This window comes from Wasmannia auropunctata, unplaced genomic scaffold (assembly GCF_000956235.1).
Source record: "Wasmannia auropunctata unplaced genomic scaffold, wasmannia.A_1.0 LD336076.1, whole genome shotgun sequence".
Lineage (NCBI taxonomy): Eukaryota > Metazoa > Arthropoda > Insecta > Hymenoptera > Formicidae > Wasmannia > Wasmannia auropunctata.
This window is the reverse complement of record NW_012026814.1, coordinates 6,611,792-6,632,110: the sequence shown is the minus strand read 5'-3', so window position 1 is coordinate 6,632,110 and position 20,319 is coordinate 6,611,792. Positions and strand designations below refer to the sequence as shown.

Sequence of the window (20,319 nt, the reverse complement as noted above, 5' to 3'; positions counted from 1 at the left end):
TTCGTGGACGAATATTGGATTATTTCGCTGAGCCCGACCGAGTGCCGGCGACGCCAGCCGAACGGCACCGATCGAGGGACGGCGCGACGGGGGCGCAAAGTACATCGGGAAGAAAACGTACACCGATGGCGGATTAATCTCGCTTTGCCGAATATTATTTGTATGTACGACCGCACTGAGAATTGAACGGATCACAATGTGCGGACGAACGGGTCGAAACTGAACCAGGCATCGTGGACGTTGAAAGTTTGAGGTTAGTGCGGAGCTGCCCCGTCGCCCCGATATAGACCGAACCGTTTCTCGGTTGGGATCCTAACCTATATCTCGCGCGTTGGCTTTGACCTCAAAAGTGAACGAATAAGACGGTCCTGCGGCGTCCGTGCGCATCAAACGCCGCTTTTACCTTCGTTGATGCTGCCGATAGTTGCTCGTTAACTTCAATGAAACGTCGATCGCGTGGCGGTTACGCGCGACATAATTTTGGAGCAATTTTGACTCGTGCAAGCTTGACTCGCGACTCGGATCGCGTTAGAAAATTTGGAAGGTAAAGGGATATAATGACTATAAGATAAGTTTATTTCGCATTAAAAGCCGATGTGACAATAGTGTGAGGTTTCAAGTATAAATTTTTTCTTGTTAGATACCGTTTAAAGCGCATCGTATATATTTCTCGACGAATGTAACGGAAGTACAAACAACGAAACGAGGGTAGAGATCTATTTACGTCTAGTACTTTACACTTGACCGTGCGAATTGAAGGCGAATTATTTGATAAGTGTGTGTTATCCGATTTCAGGTTCGTACTAAAAGCGACCAAAGCTCAACGCGCCCATCAGGCCCATTAAAAGCCTCCCTGTCCCCGCGCCTAAAGCCCTCGCGTAGCTCACGAGCTGGGCGCTGGGCCAGGCCGCGCGCTGCGCCAGACCGGTGAGTTCCCACACAAAATATCGCTTGGTAGCACGGCGGGCACTCAAAGCCAACTAACCATGTCTGTACAAAGTGTTGCTCTGGCATCTCTCACGGCCACCTATACCGACTCGGAGGGCGAGGACGGGGTGGAAGACGAGCGCCTGCAGGAGGAGAATTCGAACACTCCCCAGGGGGCCGCCCCGCATAATGCCCAAGTCGGTCGTCAGCCCCAGGCCCGATCTGGCACCAGTCCCATATCTGGAGGCCGTTCAGCCTCGCATAGCCCCGCCGTCGGCAAGTCCGCCGGTAGTAGCGACTTGCCGGAAGCGGCCACAAAGGTGCAGCGATTGGTCTCTTATTTTGACGATGCGGTAGTCTCCGACGATGAGGGGGTGACCGCTGTTGTTGTGCCGCCGCCGCCGTCGGTGCCGTCGGTGCCGCCGTCATCGTCGTTGATGACGGCGGGCGCGGCAATCGTCACGACGGTTGCGGAACGTCCCGAGGAGAACGGTCTCCCGGTCTCCGCGGTTGCCACTGGCAACGTTGCCACCGCCGCCGCCGCCGCTGCCGCCGCCGCCACCACCGTCGCTGCCGCCGTCGTCGCCGCTGTCGGCGGTGGTGCTGAGCGTCGGTCACCCTCCTCGCGTTCCGGAGAATTGCTTTCAGATAACGGCGGTGAGGACTCGTACGGTGTGACGATACCGCCGGAACCGTCGGGCCAATGTCCCGCCGAGCTGCAGGACAAGATCGCGAGGCTGTATAGGAAAATGGAGAGCGGCGGGCTGGACATGAATATGCTGATTCAACAGCGCAAGGAGTTCCGGAATCCCTCCATTTACGAAAAACTTATTCAGTTTTGTAGCATTAACGAGCTGGGCACCAACTACCCGCCGGACAGGTTCGACCCGTTCAAGTGGAACAAGGACTCGTATTACGAGGAGCTCGCCCTCGTGCAGAAGGCGGAGATGGACAAGCTCGAGAAGGCGCGCAAGGAGAAGACGAAGATCGAGATCGTGTCCGGCACGGCTAAGCGGCCCAACAGCTCGTCCAGCGGCGCCGCCGCCGAGAATGCCGATGCCAAAAAACGAAAAAGTAAGTGGGACCAAGTGGCGACCGGCGGCGCCGCCGCCGCCGCCGCGGTCGCGGCTGCCGCTGCCGCTGCCGTCACCGCCAAACCCACGGTACTTCTCACGCAGCCCACTCTGACGACTCTCACGTCATCCGGCACCAGCGCCAAACCCACCGTGTTATCGGCCTTCGGCTCGCTGCCGAAGAAAAGATTGTAACATATCGTGTACATGTCTGCATGTCTGTGTAAATATTGTCCATCCCCTTTAGGCGGCCATGAAGCTGCAGAAAGGAAAGCGCGGTCCTCTGCGCATCTGGAGACTTAGGTTCTTGGATGATTATTGAAATGTTCTTTGACATGGCGTTTCGTATCTGTAATGGACATTCGCAAAAATATAGATTTAACGATAGGAGCATAAAAATACAAGCAAAAAAGCATTATTATAGCATAATAATGCTATTGTGAACTTGAATATTTGAGCTCCTACAAATTCAAGAATTAAAAGATTTACAATATTTATGGATTTAACGCAGAAATCTAGGAATCTTGTAAATGTAAAAATTAAGAATAAATTGTATCTATAGACATACTTTAAGTAATATCAGTTTAAAACGTTATTTATTACAATAATACAAACTTCAAAAGAAGAAATATCTAAGAAAAGAATTTTGTGGATGCATGACTTTATAAATTTTCATAAAAATTTTGGTGAGTTCAAAAATATAGATTTCCGTATTTAAAGAAGAATTGATGGAATTGAAAAGAAAATTTCATTATTCGTGAGATTCGTTTTAAGGATGCTGAAATTCAATGTCCATTCAGCCAATCTAAAAGTCCAAGGATTTAAGAATCTAAGAATTTAGCCATCTACAAAATAAACAAACTGTAAATAATAATGGTTACAAATACTACTGTCTGGGTGTGAAGCCGCCTGAAAAAAATATTCTGAAGATTTACATTCTCGAATTTTTGGATTTTTGTATTTTTAAATCCTTGCAAGTCGAGATCTGTAGAGTCTGTGGGTCTTTAGATTTGTACAGCCAAATCCTTGAATTATAAGAGACGCAATGTTAAAAAAAAGCTTGGGAACTTATGAAGATGAGATCGTAGGAAAGTTAAAAGAAAAAGAGAAAAATGACAAGTTATAAGAAAACTCAACAATCGTTAATACAATACTCTGAGAATTTAAGGATCTAAAAACTCAATTGCTCATATAACGAGGACAAAAGGCTTCAACAATCATAGATTAAAACACAAATATATTGTAAATAATATTAATAGAAAAATGATCTTCACACAAGAGACACAAACATGCAGGGAAAAGAGATTGCTTTGTGAATTTAGATCCTTGAATTATCGACTCGTTTTTTAGAGATTCCTTTTAATACACAGATTATTTATAGAAAATATAGAACAATTATAGAAAAACGATCAAGATCTTCAACAATTTAAGTATCTGGAGTTTTTTGTGATCTAAAGACCCAAAAGTTAAGGATTTAGAAAACTAGCGATCTATGAATGTGAGAGTAAAAATTTATAGATTCGCAAATTCAGAAATCTAGGTACAATTTTAAAGATAAAACGCATATTGTAAATACACTTAGGTATTGTAATGGAATGTTGAATGATATTAGAGCTTTGAAGATAAGATTTGAAATATGCAGTGACTCTAAAATTTACGAACAATAATACTAAATATAATATAATTTAAAGATATAGGCTATTCAAGAATGTAAAGTAATACTTTTCGAAATTAAAGCTCTAAGGTGTGTGTGCGTATATTTTGCGTGTTTGTAAATTCTTGAATAGCCTATTTTTAAGTTATATTTTACTTAGCTGTTATATTCGTAAATTTCGAATATTCTTTGAATCGATATTATTCTTCAGTTTATATAAATTTAAGGATTCAAGGATTTAAAAATTTATTGAACTGAAAATTCGATTATCCAAAGACTTAAAACGTCAAGAATTTAAAAACGAAGTAAGAATCCAGAAGAATAGAGTTTAACTTTAACTTAGTTATTTACACATGCTGATAATTTTGTGTTTGTCGATAAACTCGATAAATAACAGAAATTAATGTATTTTTATCTTATTTTTTTAAATATTTTTTTAATATAAGTTGTTCTCTTTCGTCGAATTAATATAAAAAATAAGCTATAAGGAAACATTTGATTTAAAAATCTCGAAATATATAGTTGAATTTTGCTTAAATTTCTATCTATGGATTTTTGCTTTGTAGAATTTTTAAATTCTTAGCTTAGAATTACAATTACAAAAATTGTCTAAATTTATCTGTTTTTTTATGATATATTTATATGTTGTTACAGACAACGTACAAACTGGATTCGATTGACCTCTCGATTACGATATACATACGTATTAATTTAAGAAGAAATTTAAAACGGAAATTATTTTTTTGAAAAACGAAAAAAAGATTGGAGAAAGATTGTTTCAATTGAATTCTTAATACGTTTTTCTTCTTCCAGAAAGACAAGAATTATTATTTCTTATTCAAATATCGAAAGAGAGGTTTTCGAAAGAAAAATTACATTGTTTAGTTGCTAAGCGTCATATTAGATTGATCAAAAAATTCGTACACATCAGCCTGATATATGTAATTGTTATTACACGCGTATGGGTGAGTGCTGTGTGTGCGGGCGCGCACGCGCGTGTATGTGTGTGTGTGTGTGAGTGTGTGTGTGTGTGATGTGTGCAAATGATGAATGTTAGGCAGCGACTAGAAATGCAGTGTTGCGTACAATCGATTTATCGATGTAGACGCGTAATTACATATTAAATCTCGGCGAGACAAATAGAGAATTTATGTACGTTAACAATCGCAAAATCGATGTAAAATCGCGCTATGAGGTAGCAAGGATTCAGTTTTTTATATGAGAAGAGTAACGAAATTCTTCCACGAGGGACTTTGTATATACACGCTCATGTGTCAATAGAGTATGGAATATACAATATATAAATTATACATTGTGTATTTCTCGTTATTAATTAATAATACTATAGACGACGTTTCCTGTAATCTGAATTTTTTTTCGTCTTTCTCACGCGAGAAAGAATTTCATTTAAATTTGCGACCATTCTTTGATATTTTACAGCACGTTTTACGTTTTTGAAAACACACTACGTATCTGTTTTTCTCGTGACAGACAATCTGTTTCTTTTACTAACTTAATAATAATAATTATTGATTATTATATATGTATTGTTATTAAATTTTTGTTATATATTTACGTCATTATGTGTATTTTAAAATAATTTTTCTTGAATTGTTTTTTTTTTTTAATCGTAACGGATTGTCTTCACGATTTTCGCGCGTTTCGAAATTTAGAGAAGGAGCGGCAATTCTTTGTTTGTGGAAGCCAATCGAGAAACCGCGTTTCAGGGACTCCAGTTGGTAACGCGTTTCTTTCTAGCAAGCGAATATGGGGATCTTCCTCGTCGCGGCTGCACTGACGCCGTTCCCCACCTCGTCTAGCTGGCTAGCTTGGCTAGCTTCACGTACTTAAATAGGTTATCTGACGTATGTCAAGCTTCTTGTCAACGAAATTTATTATTTAATCCGAGTGAGAGAGCGGGAGTCGTCTTGCGAATCGTGACGTATTCAGGAACGGTCTGTCCGTGCGCACCGGATCGATTGACGAGTCGGCCAAACATGCGGTGGCAGTGATGCGTTTAAAGGGGAAAAATAACACAAAGTCGTTCTACAGCGTCTACAGGGTGCTTTCTCGTTTATGCCGTGAGTATCTCGGAACGATTCTCGGACAGTTGAACCGTCTGATCGAATTATTGGAAGAACTTATTGATTGTGCACGCTGAATTACAAAACGTCTTAATTATTTTTTTTTTTCTATTTGAAGTCTGGAAAATATTAGAAAATTTGTAATTTTGATTTACCTAATTTTTTTTATTATAATATTGTATGCATGTATTTTTAATAAATCCTTAAACTGTCAGATTCTTGAATTGTCATACATTTCTTTAGAGCATTATTGGCATATTTAGAAATTATATCTTGAAACTTTTTATTGAGTCACAATATTTCTTTTCTTAGAATAATTAAGAAAAGAATTAGTCAGTTATGAGTCAACATTTGGAAATGTTTCCAGTATTGAAGCTTGTATTAAATTTGTTATACATATTTTTGGTAATATATAATATTTTTGTAAATCTATAAACAAATTGTTTGATATAGAACTCTTAGATCAACTTTAAATTATATGATTTATATATGTATGAACTAGAATAATAAATTATTATATTTATTTAATATTACATATTAATTGTTACAATAATAAATTTTCAAATTGATTAAGATTAGTAGAATTTGATTCTTATGTTTATTATTATATTTTTTACATGTACAGTAAATTTTTTGAATTTATATTCTTGTTGTACTGTGCTGAAGCAAGCTTATTGTAATGTCTGTCGAAATAGTATCATGTTACTACCTGTGGAAGTGTTATTTTTCTCATGTCGAATCTTCTGCAGGATCTGTGGATAAAGGACACCTTGATGGTTTCATGGCGGATGGTGTGGCACCGACCCTGAAAAATGGCCACAATTCTAATATGGACTTTGCTAATCAACCGGTGAAGCCGTCGACCGATGTGTCCAGCGTCGTTTACGCGGTGGGTCACTATCCCCCGAAGCTTCTGCACAATCTCAACGCACAGAGGCGGGAGAACAAGTTCAGCGATGTGGGATTGGTGGCCGGTGACACGATCATTAGAGCACACAGATCGGTTCTGGCCGCCGGTAGCGCCTACTTCAACGCCATGTTCACTGTCGGCCTGGTCGAGGAGCAGCAGGAGCTCGTGGAGATCCACTCGGTTTCCCCTCACATTCTTTCGCAACTGGTGGACTTCATCTACAGTGGCAACGTAGACATCACGCAGGATAATGTACAGGAGTTATTCGCTGCCGCTGACATGCTAGAGTTAGACGACGTAGTAGCTGGCTGTATCAATTATCTCAAGCAGCAGCTGCACTATTCTAATGCCCTTGGAATTTACAGGTGAGAAGGCTTGAAATTGAAAAATGTATTTGGAAAAACATAGATGAAGAAGAAATCTAATAAGAGAAAAGAAACTGTTGCGCGATAGGAAAATTACAGAAAAATATAAAAATCATATAATAATATTTGTCACTGCTGGTCCTTGCAGATTTGCAGAAGTACATAACAGACTGGATCTTTTGGAGACTGCCCTACGCTTTATAGAAGCCAATTTTCCTCAAGTCTGTCAGGAGGAGGAATTTCTGGACTTGCCCAAGGAGCATCTTGTTCAGTTTCTTAGTAGCGATTACATTCACATCGATACCGAATGCCAGGTTTGTTATTCCTTCCCGCCTCTCCCTCGAGGATTAAATAATACATAACTGCAACTTTACATATTTGAAAAATGTATTTGACGTGAAAATTATTCATTCGACAGGTCTTCCAGGCCGCGTACAATTGGATCGTTCACGACATCCCCGCGCGGAGATGCTACGTATTCGAGATCCTCAGCCACGTACGCTTGCGACTGTGTTCATTAGCAAGACTAGAGCGTATTATTCTAGACTGCAAGGACGCGAGTCTCATCGTCGCGCTGCGATCTATTCAAAAGGATCTAGTCTCGAACAAAGGTTGCCTGGTACCTCTTCACGCCCAACCCCGGATCTGTGCCAGGAAGAACATCCTAGTGATCGGCGGATCCAAGCGGGAGCACTCCGCGGACAGCTGGGGCAGAACTGCCGAGAGTACTTACGAAACCATCGAGAAATACGACATATTCACCGGGTACAATCTCCAACATTTTTCTTTTTTCAATTATTTAATATCAAATGCAATCGACTAGATTTTTTAGTTATACTCGAATAAACCTTCGAGAAAAAAATCTCGATTATATTTAAGCATTATATTCTTGCCTTTTTTTTCGATGAAATTTTCATTCCTTTCTTTATTCGCGCAGACTTTAACGTTTTGTGTCAAAGTATTTTTTCCATTAATTTTATTATCTTATTAAGTTCTGTTAGATAACTAGAATAAAATCTTACTTGTGTATTCAATGAATGAATGTTTCTTTAGAGAATGGAGCGAAGTTGCTCCGATCAGCATAGGACGCATTCTACCTGGAGTGGCTTTGTTGGACGGCAAGGTATACGTCATCGGTGGCGAGCTGGAATCCTGCATAATCGCCAATTGCGAGTGCTACGATCCTCGCGACAACGTGTGGACCCCCATCGCTTGTATGGAAGAGCCCAGATGCGATTTCGGTCTTTGTGCCTTGGATAACAGCTTGTACGCGTTCGGCGGATGGGTGGGCGAGGATATCGGCGGCTCCATCGAGATATACGATCCGATCAGCAACACGTGGACTCTCGAGGGCTACCTCCCGGAGCCACGGTTCAGCATGGGCGTCGTGGCGTACGAAGGTAATGACATTGAGAAGCTAGAAATCCAATAATCTCATAATCGATCGTGATAGTTATTTGATAAGTTTGTAGACGTTTTCTTTTAACAGCAGTGAAAACAAAATATACAGTCAATCTTTTATCCATCCACTATGTTCTACATAATTATTCACACGCGTGCATGACAAGATATACGGTATTTCAATTCTAACAAATTTTCCGTAGGACTAATTTACATCGTGGGTGGTTGTACACACAATAGTCGTCACCGTCAGGATGTGATGAGCTACAATCCTGTGACTAGAGAGTGGAATTACCTCGCCCCGATGATCACACCACGCTCGCAAATGGGAATCACGATTCTCGATGGATACATGTACGTCGTTGGTGGCACCAGTAAAAACCAGGAGGTTTTGACATCGGTCGAAAGATATTCTTTCGAGAAGGTAATTTATTTTCGTCTATCATTTAGCATGTTCAGTATACAGTTTTCTAAGTGATCAATGGTAACACAAATGGATACTTTTTATCATAATATAATTCAACATAATTTCAACTGGTCAATAAATTCATTATAATTGTTTCAGAACAAGTGGAGCGCCGTCGCTCCCATGAGCATGGGTAGATTTTATCCGGCGGTCGCGGCGGCCGACAGTCGGCTGTACGTCATAGGTGGCGATCAATCGCAGGAGATCAACTTCTACCGCACGCAGATCACAATCTCCACCGTCGAGTGTTACGATCCGCACACGAACAAGTGGCACGAGTGCGCCTCCTTGCCGTCGAGCAGAGGCGAAGCGACGGCGATCGTTACGCCCTTCTGATTGCTATTTTGCAGAGATCTGTTTGCCGTTTGACGTATTGGTTTACGCCTTTTTACCTCTTATTTTCCTTTTCTCGACGTTTGCTCTGCATTGCTCAGCTTTACCAAGAGCATTGCACCCGTTAGATAGATAGATAGATAGTCAGTTGCACTGTGCTAAAGAAGTTGTAGCTTTATTAATTTCTAAATATTCCACCAGCATTTTTTAAATACTTTTAATACTTTTACGTAGGAAAACGTGATATATTTTGAAAAATTGTATTCTCACTGAAAAAGATTATTATTTCTTATATTATAGATATACACGGCGTAATCATTAACTGATAAAGGAACTACCAGGTTGAAGAACCTAAGACAGAGATCGGAGAAAAGATGTAACGAATATAAGTTTTGATGTATCTAAGATTTAAAACAGCCAAGCTCTAAGAAACATGATATACAAGAATCCAATTTTACAATTGAACAAAGAGCTTCAATTTAAGATTAAGTCAAAACTTTAATTGCAATTTTAACTCGATTCATGTAGAATCTGAAGAATTTACAATCCGAATCGCGGAATTAAGTCTAAAATTTAATTCAATTGAAATCCTAAGGATCTTAAAATTTACTAACAACTCAAAGATTATATGGAAAATCTACAATATATATGTTGATCGTTTTTATTATCGTGATTTATTTGTTGCATGACATGCAAATGAATTAAACATTGTTATTGGGAACTGTAGATCGGATCCAATATATTTTTTCTATTATTTATTCTTATTATTTTACCAAATTATAATGCGCAAACAGATTTGAAAAAAAACCCGAATAATGATAACGTACAACGTGCAGAAATATTTGAATACTTTTATTAATTAACGACAAGTATTAACTATATTTTATTAATTAACGAGTATTAACTATGTATGCTAGGAAGGACTGAGCCTCTTTATATATATATAATATAGTCACATACCAAAGTTATCGTAATTTTTAATCGTATCGCTACAAGCTAACAGATCCGTTATGTGTGTAAGGGACTGTATAAGACGAATCCAAAGATAATTTATCCTTGGAGCAAATGGAATAAGGGTCTAAGGGTATAAGGATCTTTAAAAGTCGAAAAATTACAGAATCAAAGGGACTCGACAAAATTGGAATATACATGCGTAAATATCAGATCTTAAAATTCAAAGAAAAATAAAAGTGTAAAATTAAAAAGATATGACAGATCTTATACGAAAATCGTGACCTCTATTGCTTTAAAATTTTCAAGTTGAGAGCCCGAGAAGAATTAATCGGCACCTAGAAATTGTAGATATCGTAACCTAAGTCTAAATATCCAAAGAATGTAAAAGCACGTCTCGAGACTCCATCGATCGAAAAGTTCTTGGAGCCTTAGCCCGTGACGTTTTTGGAACTTTGCATCCAAAAGTCCAGAGATTTCAGAGTACCTTATTGTAATAAAAATAACGAGATGTTTCTTAATTAGCGTGTGTGCGAAGCCGCGCGTCCAATGTTTTGTAAAGTTTAAGGCCACATTTTATAAAAACAATCTTAAGAATCGAAGAGTCGCCGCCGTTCTCTGTAATTAGTCGTTGATGTAACACACAATCCAATTCGCCTTTGTTCAAAGGTGTTCGATGCTCACGTACACGTGAGCATTCGCGGAATGATATTCGATTATTCTCAAATTTTTCGGTACAGGGTAAATATGGATGAAGATGACCTGAATTGAACATCCCTACTAATCGTCTACTGATTAATTAACCAAGTTCTTGAACTTGTTAATTAATTTCAACTTTTTTTTTCGTTGTAAGATAGAAAGAAATAAGATAATCGCTTAATCATTTTGCATTTCTTTTTTAATGTAAGTTTATAAATCCGTAGGTTGCTAAATCTGTTGGCCTAATATATAAATAAGTAACGAAAAAACTTAATGATAACGCGTGCGGATTTTATATTTATGAATCTAGCAATTGTGAATAGATATATTTCTAAATACACGTATTTTAAAAGATATATAGATTTGAGATCCTATATAATGACACATTTGTAATCTTATCTGATTCTAGATTTCTTACAAAGTGATATTGAACTGTTTTAACAAACAGTAAGCACTCTTATAATAAAAAAAAACTTATTATTTCTTCAAGAAAGCTTTAAAAGTTTGTAGATATCTCGAATATTCATGAATTTACAGATTTATTTAGATATATGAATAGAAAATTTAATAATTAATGAATCCAGTGAATCTAGCAATCTATGGATTTACGGGTACAGTAATATATGGTGTACGTATGTATAAATGTATAAAATTAATTTTCTACAATTAGTTTATATATTTGTTAATATTAGTCTTCTATCTTTTTCTCTATCTTCGAAAAACTTTAAAAGTAATTGAAACAATGGGCATCTCCAACATGTTTATCCCTCTCAAGTAAAAGTCATTAAAAGAAAGTTAGAGAATATGAAATGATATACAACAATTTATGTATATTTGTGATCAATCAATAAAAATTGCTGAAACAAAATTCACACTCGCGTTTAAAATTCCAAACATTTTTTTCAATGATAAAACCATTTACCTAGTTTTTACACGTGATATATTTTCTTTATAATTAATATGTGATTTCCTTAATAAAGAACACAAAGAAATAATTATTTACAATGTGATTTTTTTATTTGGTATTTATACTTATCAGTCGAAAGCAATATTAATTGTTGCTAAGTTATATTCGTACTCGTTCATTAATAGAAATAGTGACTCACGAAATCGATCTAATGTGTAAAAATTTCAAAGAAATACTTAGAAACATTATTTGTATTATTTTAATAATGTACAAGTTATAAAAATTTGTTTTTATATGTGTTCTCTCTCTCGCTCTTTCTCTTTATCTCTCTCTCTCTCTTTCTCTCTCTCTCTCTCTTCTGTTTTCTCTTCATTATATTAAAAAATTATATGATCTTTAAAACAATTGTTCACACATACACACACATACAATTTCGTGAGTACCTACATCAAGTCATTATATTATAAATATATTCAATCAAATAATAGAAATAACGAATTGAAAATTGTGCATTATCAAATCAAGTCGCTCCAAGAGTGTCAATAATGAATTTTTTTCCGTTGAGTAGCTTTATAGTTTGAACTAGCAGGAATCAAAACTTAGTTTTTTTTTTTTATTAAGCAAAATGAGATCCCGCAGACCTAACATCAACGGTATCTAAAATTTAGAAAATCTAAGACCTAAAGGTCTCTAAACATCCCAGATTTGACGGAATTTATAGCTCAAAAGATTTCAGTTCCGGCGAACCTAGGATTAAAAAGATTACGATCTAAAACAGGCCACAACCTGGCGTGTTCTCGTTATGTGCTGACATTTCCATGCTTTCAAAATCGATACCAGAACAATATCTACACAAGTGTATTGTAACATATATCTTTAGGTGAAATGTAAGATGATATACACATCTCTTCAGCCTTTTTTTCATTAAACATCGGAAATGACGGCGTGACACACGTAGTTGTTCCGAACATATCCTGGAATAATAAATTTTCTTTCATGGTCTAAGTGCGAAATTTGGAGAAATTTAGAAAAACAAACTTCAAAATTCGTTCAAACTCATCCTTATAACGATGAGCTTTTAATATGGATATTTATACTTATATAGAGATATAAGAACCTTGTTATAAGTGTCTTATTGCTGCAAGTTTTCTCTATTACAATACGTAATCCAATTCATATCTAATGTATTGGTTCTTTGGATCGTTCATGATGCGAGGGTAACCAGCTACGAGAGCATCCTGCCCGCCGATATAAAGGGAATTGTATATCTTCCAATAAACGTCGCGAACCTTACGGGCTGGATGGAACAAACCCTGTAACACAAAAGCAAATACGTATATTTAATACTTGCCGGTGGATAAAAGAGGTGGATAAGAGAGATGGACAACAGATTTAATTGCGTGCGCCCACGTAATTACAATTAATCACGTACCTGTAGTGTATACTGTAAAATTTTGATTGGCCCAAGAGCGACGCGCAATCCGTCTACAGCGTCCATAAACGCCTGGACCAAATGCGGCGAGGTCTCGAAAACGTTCGGCCACACGTGATTCAATAAATGTATTAACGCGTCCTCGCATCCAAATCCGTAAACGCCTAATGCCATGTGCTTAATTGCGGCGCAGGCGGTCTGCCTGTGTACTAGGTCTCTGATGAACCATGAAAAAGAGAAAGAAATCGATCAGAAATAATTTGTAAAACTAAACAAATTTATCGGAAGTTTCTTTTTTTTTTTAACAAAGGAAGAATAAAATACGTAATTGCGACAATAAAATTAATGCAATTCAGACACCTTACCTGTCCATAAGCGCATCTTCTAGCAATGGACTGACAGCGTAAATATAATCTTTACCCATCTCGCCGATGTATTCGAACAAGAACGACAAAGATTTCAGTACTCCGTTCTGCACGTTCAGCTCGGGTACTCTGTATTCGTTCATCAATGCAGGTAACACTGTGAAAGGGCTACAAGTCTCGGCAACGATGGCAATAGCGACTGTGGTACAAACGCGATTCTGACGTTCCTGTACTTTCAAGTTGTTCAGAAGTGTCGCTAAGACGTCGTGCGGTCTGGAAGATGCAAAAACGTAACATAAGTACATGTGCTCGTACGTAAAAAATATCGAATTATTTTCTGAACTTACCCAATAGCTTTGGCAATGTAGCCAAAAGTGTTTACCGTTGCTCTTCTAATAGCCTTTTTATGAGCCTTCAGCAGTTCCAGCAATTCGAAGCATATCCTCATCCATTCCCGAGCGGAAACGTACTCGGGGCCTCGATCTGCGATTCTGCCGACAAGGTCGATACAATTTTCTTGTACCTACAACAAGATCAGTAATAAATTAAATTTAGCAAAGGGTACTGAAAGAATTTCGAAATATGCGCAATTAAGATGTGATTCAATTTCGTAACACATTTCAAGAGAATTTCATTTTATCCAGTAATACGATTTATGTCAAATTGCAGCCCGATATATATATGCACAAATTTCACCTTTTCATGTCTGTTTTTCAAGATGGGTGTAAGCCTTGGCAACAAATCCTTAATGGGCGGTGTCATCTTCGTCATTCCTATGACGTTAACGATGGCTTTCAACGCTCCTAAAATGCTACCTAATACTTCTGGGTATTCCTCGCCTAAATATTCGTACAGAACGACTCCTAAATGTCCCATCAATTTTTCCTAGAAATAACGCATATGTTATTTGAAATATATCGCACGTTTATATGAAATTTTACTTTTATTATTTTTATATAATATTAAAGAGAGAAGTTAAAAAATGCATATTCCTTACCTCTTGACAAGTCTTCATAACTACTGCGATGCGCGAAATAAGATCTGCAGCTTGTTGTCTGACTTTTGCAGATTTGTTATTCAACCTCCACAATATTGTACCGCATATTTGAGGAAGATACGCCTTTACTCTTTTACCCAATGTATTCACAATCGTACCAAAACCATTCAACATAACGACATCCTAAAAAGAAGAACTTGGTTTAAACTTGTGTATTCTTTGTTAGTTACAACGTCTACCTCTATACAAGTTAGTTTATTAATTGATTTGATTTATTAATTATTTAGAATCAACAAACCTCAGTAGTTTGTTCCTGGAAAGCGTATAAAATTCCGTCAATGAGTTGCTCCTCAAGACGCGAATCGACATCCGCTGCTCCTAAATTGCCCATTATCTTCTCGATTGTCTCCATCACCATTTTTCTGTACTGTTCATTTTCGTCCTTTAAATCGTCCACTACTCTGTTAATAATCTCTGACGCGCCCACTTTGTTGGCTATCTCTACTGTCGTATCCACAAGCTGCAATTTTATTTATTATTACAATTATGTGATTTATAATTTTATATTTATTTTATTGTGCGCGTAATTAAAAATTTATATCTAAAATTAACAAAACATTTCCCCATTACCTGTCTGTAATTTCTGCGATCCAGTGCCATGCGATGATTCCAGAAGTGTTTAAAGAAGTGAGGTAAAATTTCGTCCTTTATGTATTGAGCTTCCACACCATCCGTCGCACAGCATTGTTTAACTACCTAATTTTAAAAATACAATTTATACAGAATATTAGAAAAAATACTTAATACAATATGATCAATTTATAAGTTATAGTCTTGTATTATATGAAATTTACGACGATATTATAACAGTATAGCAACTAGCAAGTAAAATCTTACCTTCAATACAATTTTTTTCATTTCTTCATCGGGAGACTGGAATTCACGTATGAGGATTAACATTACTTCCCTAGTGTAGTAATTCGCGTATTCTGCATCCATCAGAGGAATAAGATAACCGATAGCCTTCAGGAACGCGGCTAAACCTTTTCCTCTATGTGTACGGATGCCTTTCCACAGCGGTTTTAGCACAGAGTCGAAGCTTTCGATACCGTATGGTGTTGCCGCCTCGGCCAGCGCGGCAATGGCTAACGCAGTAATTGTCCGCACCTTTTGTTGCTCATCCACTAAACCTGTAATATTTCGTGTCGTGTCGTTATTTTTTCAAACAAAAAAAGAGACAAATGTAATAAAAATACACGGTTACATATGGACAAAAAAAGACGAAATAATGTGTCAACTTCACTTACCGTGCTCTATAATTTCCACCAAGCTCTTCAAATGCGGTAAAATGGCGCAGCCCATCAAGATGGCTATTTGCTGCACGATCTTGATACCAGTGTGCCGCGCCTGCCAGGACTTCTTGCTGCGACAAACGGCTTTCAAGAACGGGAGAAGCGAGGGGATTCCGAGGGCAGACGCAACGACCGCGAACGCTCTTGCTGTCGTGTTGCGCACGTATTCGTCGATGTTATCGATATCCGGTCTCATTGTGGAGATCATCGTGGCCAACCCTGCGGCTTTTGCCAAATTGGAAATAATCTCCCTGCCTTCGACACGAGCATAGTAGTCTTCGTCGATCAGCAGAGGCTCGATGACAACTAGAATCTAAAAAAAAAACAGTACAATAGTAATTAAATAAATAAAAACGGAGTAAAATAACAATTAATTGCCGACGCAAAGACAAAACTAATTACCTTGTGTACATACGGTCGCACCAAATCGTCCAGTTTATATAGAATACGGTCAATCACTTTGACCAGCAAATGACGTTCCTGATCCTCAAGGGTAGGCGACATGAGAAGCGGAAGGATTTGATTGAACAACGGTCCAGCGCCGAATTCTCTCGCCTTGTCGGTGATTTGTCTCAAGGCGGCCTTACGCATCGGAGGTGTGCCATTCTTTATCTTCAAGAGCAATTTCATAATTTTTCTTTCCTTCTGCTCCTCGGGACTTAGCGTTTCCTCGTCCACGTCGACAAGCAGCTTGTCGAAATATTGCGCATCTTCCGGCTTCATAAATGGCAAATTGCCTTTCGGTTGATTATCCACATATTTCGCGCTCTTGTCTTCCGTCTGAATGAAGAAGCCCTGAGGTGTGCCAGCGATAGGCGTAGGCGTCGCAGTGAGCTTCCTCGCCGGTGTGCGAATAGGTATGTACCCTGAAAAAATACGATCATGATATTCAAATAAAATATTCAAAGATTCAATTCTTCTATTTCTCTTTTTTCTATTAATTTTGATAATTGTAAAAATTCTAAGATCTTTCGGGATTTTTCCCTTTTTTTACTTTCTTTACATTTTTTTTTTTACTTTCTTGAAAAGTCTATGAATTATATATTTTCAGAATAAACAATAACGCTAGGAAAATATTCTGTATTCACGTCTCACCTGCAGGGGGTTGCAAAATCTTGTATCCAGGAGGAAACAGCGCGTCCAACTCGTCGTCAGACAGGGGTCTATTTCGCTCGTCTATCTCGCGTTCCCAACGATACGCCTGCAGTTGTTCGGGCGTCATGGACATCAAATGTCCCGGGGTCGGAGTGGCCAGACCCATCGCCTTGGGTCCCGTCGGCGTGACGGCACTTGGGGTCAGTATTGTTTGCTGATGGGGCGTTGCGAGAGGTGTCGCCGGGGTTTGCGGCGTCATCGAGCCTGGCGTTTGATTCGATGGCGTTTCGTCCCATCGACTGCGCCGTTTGCTCGCCGAAGGTGTCGGAGTTTCCTGTATCAAATCCCCAGCAACTCGGTCAGTTCTCGGAGTCTCTGCCCAACCGCTGTTGTGTCCGGGCGTTTCTATAAAATTAACACGTATTATATATTTATGTTAGACGTACTTATATGTTAAATTTTTTGATTACATAAAACTGTTTTGTGTGTGTGTGTGTGTGTGTGTGTGTGTGTGTGTGTGTGTGTGTAATGAGAATTAAGACTAATAATTTCACAGGTAATTATGTTTGCAATTATTTCCACAGTTATTTGTAGAACAGCAAATTAATATAAACCTCTTTCAGTTTTTGGAGTTTCATCCCAACGGTTCCTTCGACTCGTTACAGTTTTCTCGTGAGAAGGCGTTTCTCTGCCTGGAGTCACAGCTCCTGGTGTCGCATGTGCCGGTGTAGCATCCCACATTCTTGTACTGACTCCAGGAGTAGCTCCAGGAGTCTCTGCTCCTTTGCCATGACCTGGAGTTTCGTCCCATCTAATAGCAGCTGGTGTTACCTGCAACAGTTATACAAAAAAAGTTTTATAACGATAATAAGAAAAACTAAAATAAATTTAGACATCTTAATATTCAAATTATATTAAATCAAGTGAATTTTCGCGCAAGTGTAAATAAAATAGAAGCGAATAATAAAAGCGCGGGAAACAAAATCATTAAATGTTAAAATCAATGAAATGTCGATGTTTCTCAAGATATCCTTTTAAATTTCAGTGTAAACTTAAATAAAAAAGTAAAAATAAAATATAGCAAACATACGTCGGCATTATCCCAAGATGTAGGTGTTGCCGAAGCACCAGATAATTTTTTCTGCACCGGAGTATCATCGGTTTGATCCCAACGACCTCTCTTTTTGGGAGCTGGTTTAGGCTCGCCGTTGGCTTTCAAAGTACCATCTTTTGCTTTTTCGGCAAGTCTTTTTCTCAACTGTAAAAAAATGAAAAGTATACTTAAAGATATATACGTAATATACATAATAAAGATGTTTTAATGATTAAAAAATATATTTTATGTATTTTATGTCTTTTAAATATTTTATATATTTTTTTTGCACATTACATTCAGTAAATATAATATTAAGATTCAACATACCTCTGTCTCTTCACCCTTGAGCATCTGCTCTCGCATAATTTCAGTGTATGTTCTGGAACCGATATCGGGTGTTTTACCACCTGTAATTAAAAGAAGTCAATTATAGTTAAGTTTTAACAATTTGAATATATGCACACATGTAATAATAATAATTTAGTACATGTTTATCAAGCTTAATTAACAACTTTATTACTTCATATTACAGTGAGTCTGAAGTTGAAAGTTATAAAGAAAAAATTATACCAACCTTCTGCGAAAGGATCGACACGCTCAGGAGAAATAATCATTCTACGTCTTTTCTGCCTGTATTCATCCTCCCTATCAGCTATAGTAGGTCGCCGTCTGTCCGCAAAAGGATCATAATCCTTCTCTTCTCTATCAACTATGGTGGGTAGTCGTTTGTCCGCAAATGGATCATAATCCTAACACATAAAAATCTGAATGAATCTTGAGTTTTGAATAACATAAATTTTACAAACTACATTTTGTAGCGTAAGCTTTATTTAAAAAAAAGAGCAAAATAAATTAAAAACGATATCGTTAATAGTCAGAATTGTCAAAGCTACGAATATTTCAGAATACATTACAATGAATGGGGTGTACCTCAATTTCGTCATTGGTCGCAATTGATGTAACATAGCCGTCAAATTTGTTGTTGCTACTGTCATATATATCCTGATCGTAGAAACCGGTTTTTCCCAAAGCGACTTGCTCCTTCTCGGATGCCGCGCTCAACAGCTCCTTTTTTTTCGACTGTATCTCCCTTATCTGCGCTTCGATGTCTGCAACACAGATATCAATGTAAATTATTACTTTGTATTACATTAAGATGTAACAAGTAAGTAAAAGTATTTATGCAGATTGTATAAATTATACGGATTCAAGTAAATGACAAATGTTACAAGCCATGCAAACGTAATAAGGCGACGTGTAAAAGGTGAAAGTGTCACGACGGCAAAGCACGCTCGTTTGATTGTTCATTTCATAATTTAAACTGATACTACTCCGTTATCCCCGGAAACGTTCGACGTTCGGTCTAAGGCGCGAGGGATCCTCCGAGTTTCAACGTTAATTCGCTCGGTAAAGAGTCAACTGTTTACAGTCCTCATTGGGCAGAGCGGAACGACCGTGTCAACCTGCGCTCCGACCGACACTCGAGTTTCGGCTGATACTTGTGACGCGTTTGAGTTTGCGCGGGCGCAATTAACGAGGGTCAATCTCAAAGCGAAGAGGGATACCTTTGTGCGTTCTCGGAATCGAGTCCATCGTGATGCAGAAGCTCGCGGAAGCGACGGACACGGGACGAAACTCGCGAAACGCACCTGGACACGCCGAATTCAGCAATACGTCAGATTGTTATTGACGACAAGATGACGCACCGAATCGAATGGCGCGCATGTGCTGCACTCGGTCAGCAGATGGTCGAACTTTCTGTAGTCGGAATTAAATTGTGCGGCAAAATTGTAAACTCGTCAAATGTTTTTTTTTTATATTTATAATTGTATATTTGATCGATTTTTAAATATCTTTATCTTTATGTTAACAAACGAATTTAGTGTCTGCAGTTCTAATTACAGATTCAAGATCATAAGTGTTAATTGTATGATTCGTTTTATTATTTATTAATTTTATTAATATGTATAATAATCTAATTCTATAACTTTTTAATATAATGCTTAATTTATAGTTGTTTAATATTTATAGTAAATGTATTTCAAACAAAGGAATTTCCGTAATTGTTATGTGTCAGTTTTATAAGTTATTAATTTTGTCATCTACAATATTATATAGTACTTACAATATTTCTAATAAAATTATAACATAATATTTAATGTACAAATAATATTATTTAATATTGCAAGAAATATCGAACTCGTCCAAAAAT

The 20,319-nt window shown here is 37.8% G+C and overlaps 3 protein-coding genes across 3 annotated transcripts; 2 read left to right on the top strand and 1 right to left on the bottom strand.

Annotated features, from left to right (window-relative positions):
• The first annotated feature begins 107 nt into the window (after positions 1 to 107).
• LOC105449389 (SAP30-binding protein) lies at positions 108 to 2,656 on the top strand. The gene is made up of 2 exons (XM_011688597.1): positions 108 to 253; positions 797 to 2,656. Exon 2 carries the CDS (start codon positions 987 to 989, stop codon positions 2,193 to 2,195), a length of 1,209 nt encoding a protein of 402 aa, XP_011686899.1. The 5' UTR covers positions 108 to 253; positions 797 to 986; the 3' UTR covers positions 2,196 to 2,656.
• Positions 2,657 to 5,453: 2,797 nt separating this feature from the next.
• On the top strand, positions 5,454 to 11,731 carry LOC105449388 (actin-binding protein IPP-like). Its single transcript, XM_011688596.1, has 7 exons — positions 5,454 to 5,735; positions 6,488 to 7,013; positions 7,162 to 7,327; positions 7,432 to 7,778; positions 8,067 to 8,413; positions 8,618 to 8,838; positions 8,980 to 11,731. Exons 1-7 carry the CDS (start codon positions 5,666 to 5,668, stop codon positions 9,214 to 9,216), a joined length of 1,914 nt encoding a protein of 637 aa, XP_011686898.1. The 5' UTR covers positions 5,454 to 5,665; the 3' UTR covers positions 9,217 to 11,731.
• Positions 11,732 to 12,386: 655 nt separating this feature from the next.
• On the bottom strand, positions 12,387 to 19,817 carry LOC105449387 (splicing factor 3B subunit 1). Its single transcript, XM_011688595.1, has 19 exons — positions 19,673 to 19,817; positions 19,038 to 19,216; positions 18,682 to 18,856; positions 18,435 to 18,514; positions 18,102 to 18,269; positions 17,626 to 17,842; positions 17,012 to 17,416; positions 16,319 to 16,782; positions 15,872 to 16,229; positions 15,462 to 15,754; positions 15,195 to 15,320; positions 14,863 to 15,084; positions 14,565 to 14,747; positions 14,264 to 14,452; positions 13,915 to 14,090; positions 13,568 to 13,840; positions 13,203 to 13,419; positions 12,888 to 13,083; positions 12,387 to 12,744 (listed from the first exon to the last, which is right to left on the bottom strand). The coding sequence occupies exons 1-18, from the start codon at positions 19,698 to 19,700 to the stop codon at positions 12,925 to 12,927; spliced, it is 3,912 nt and encodes a 1,303-aa protein (XP_011686897.1). The 5' UTR covers positions 19,701 to 19,817; the 3' UTR covers positions 12,387 to 12,744; positions 12,888 to 12,924.
• Positions 19,818 to 20,319: the final 502 nt, after the last annotated feature.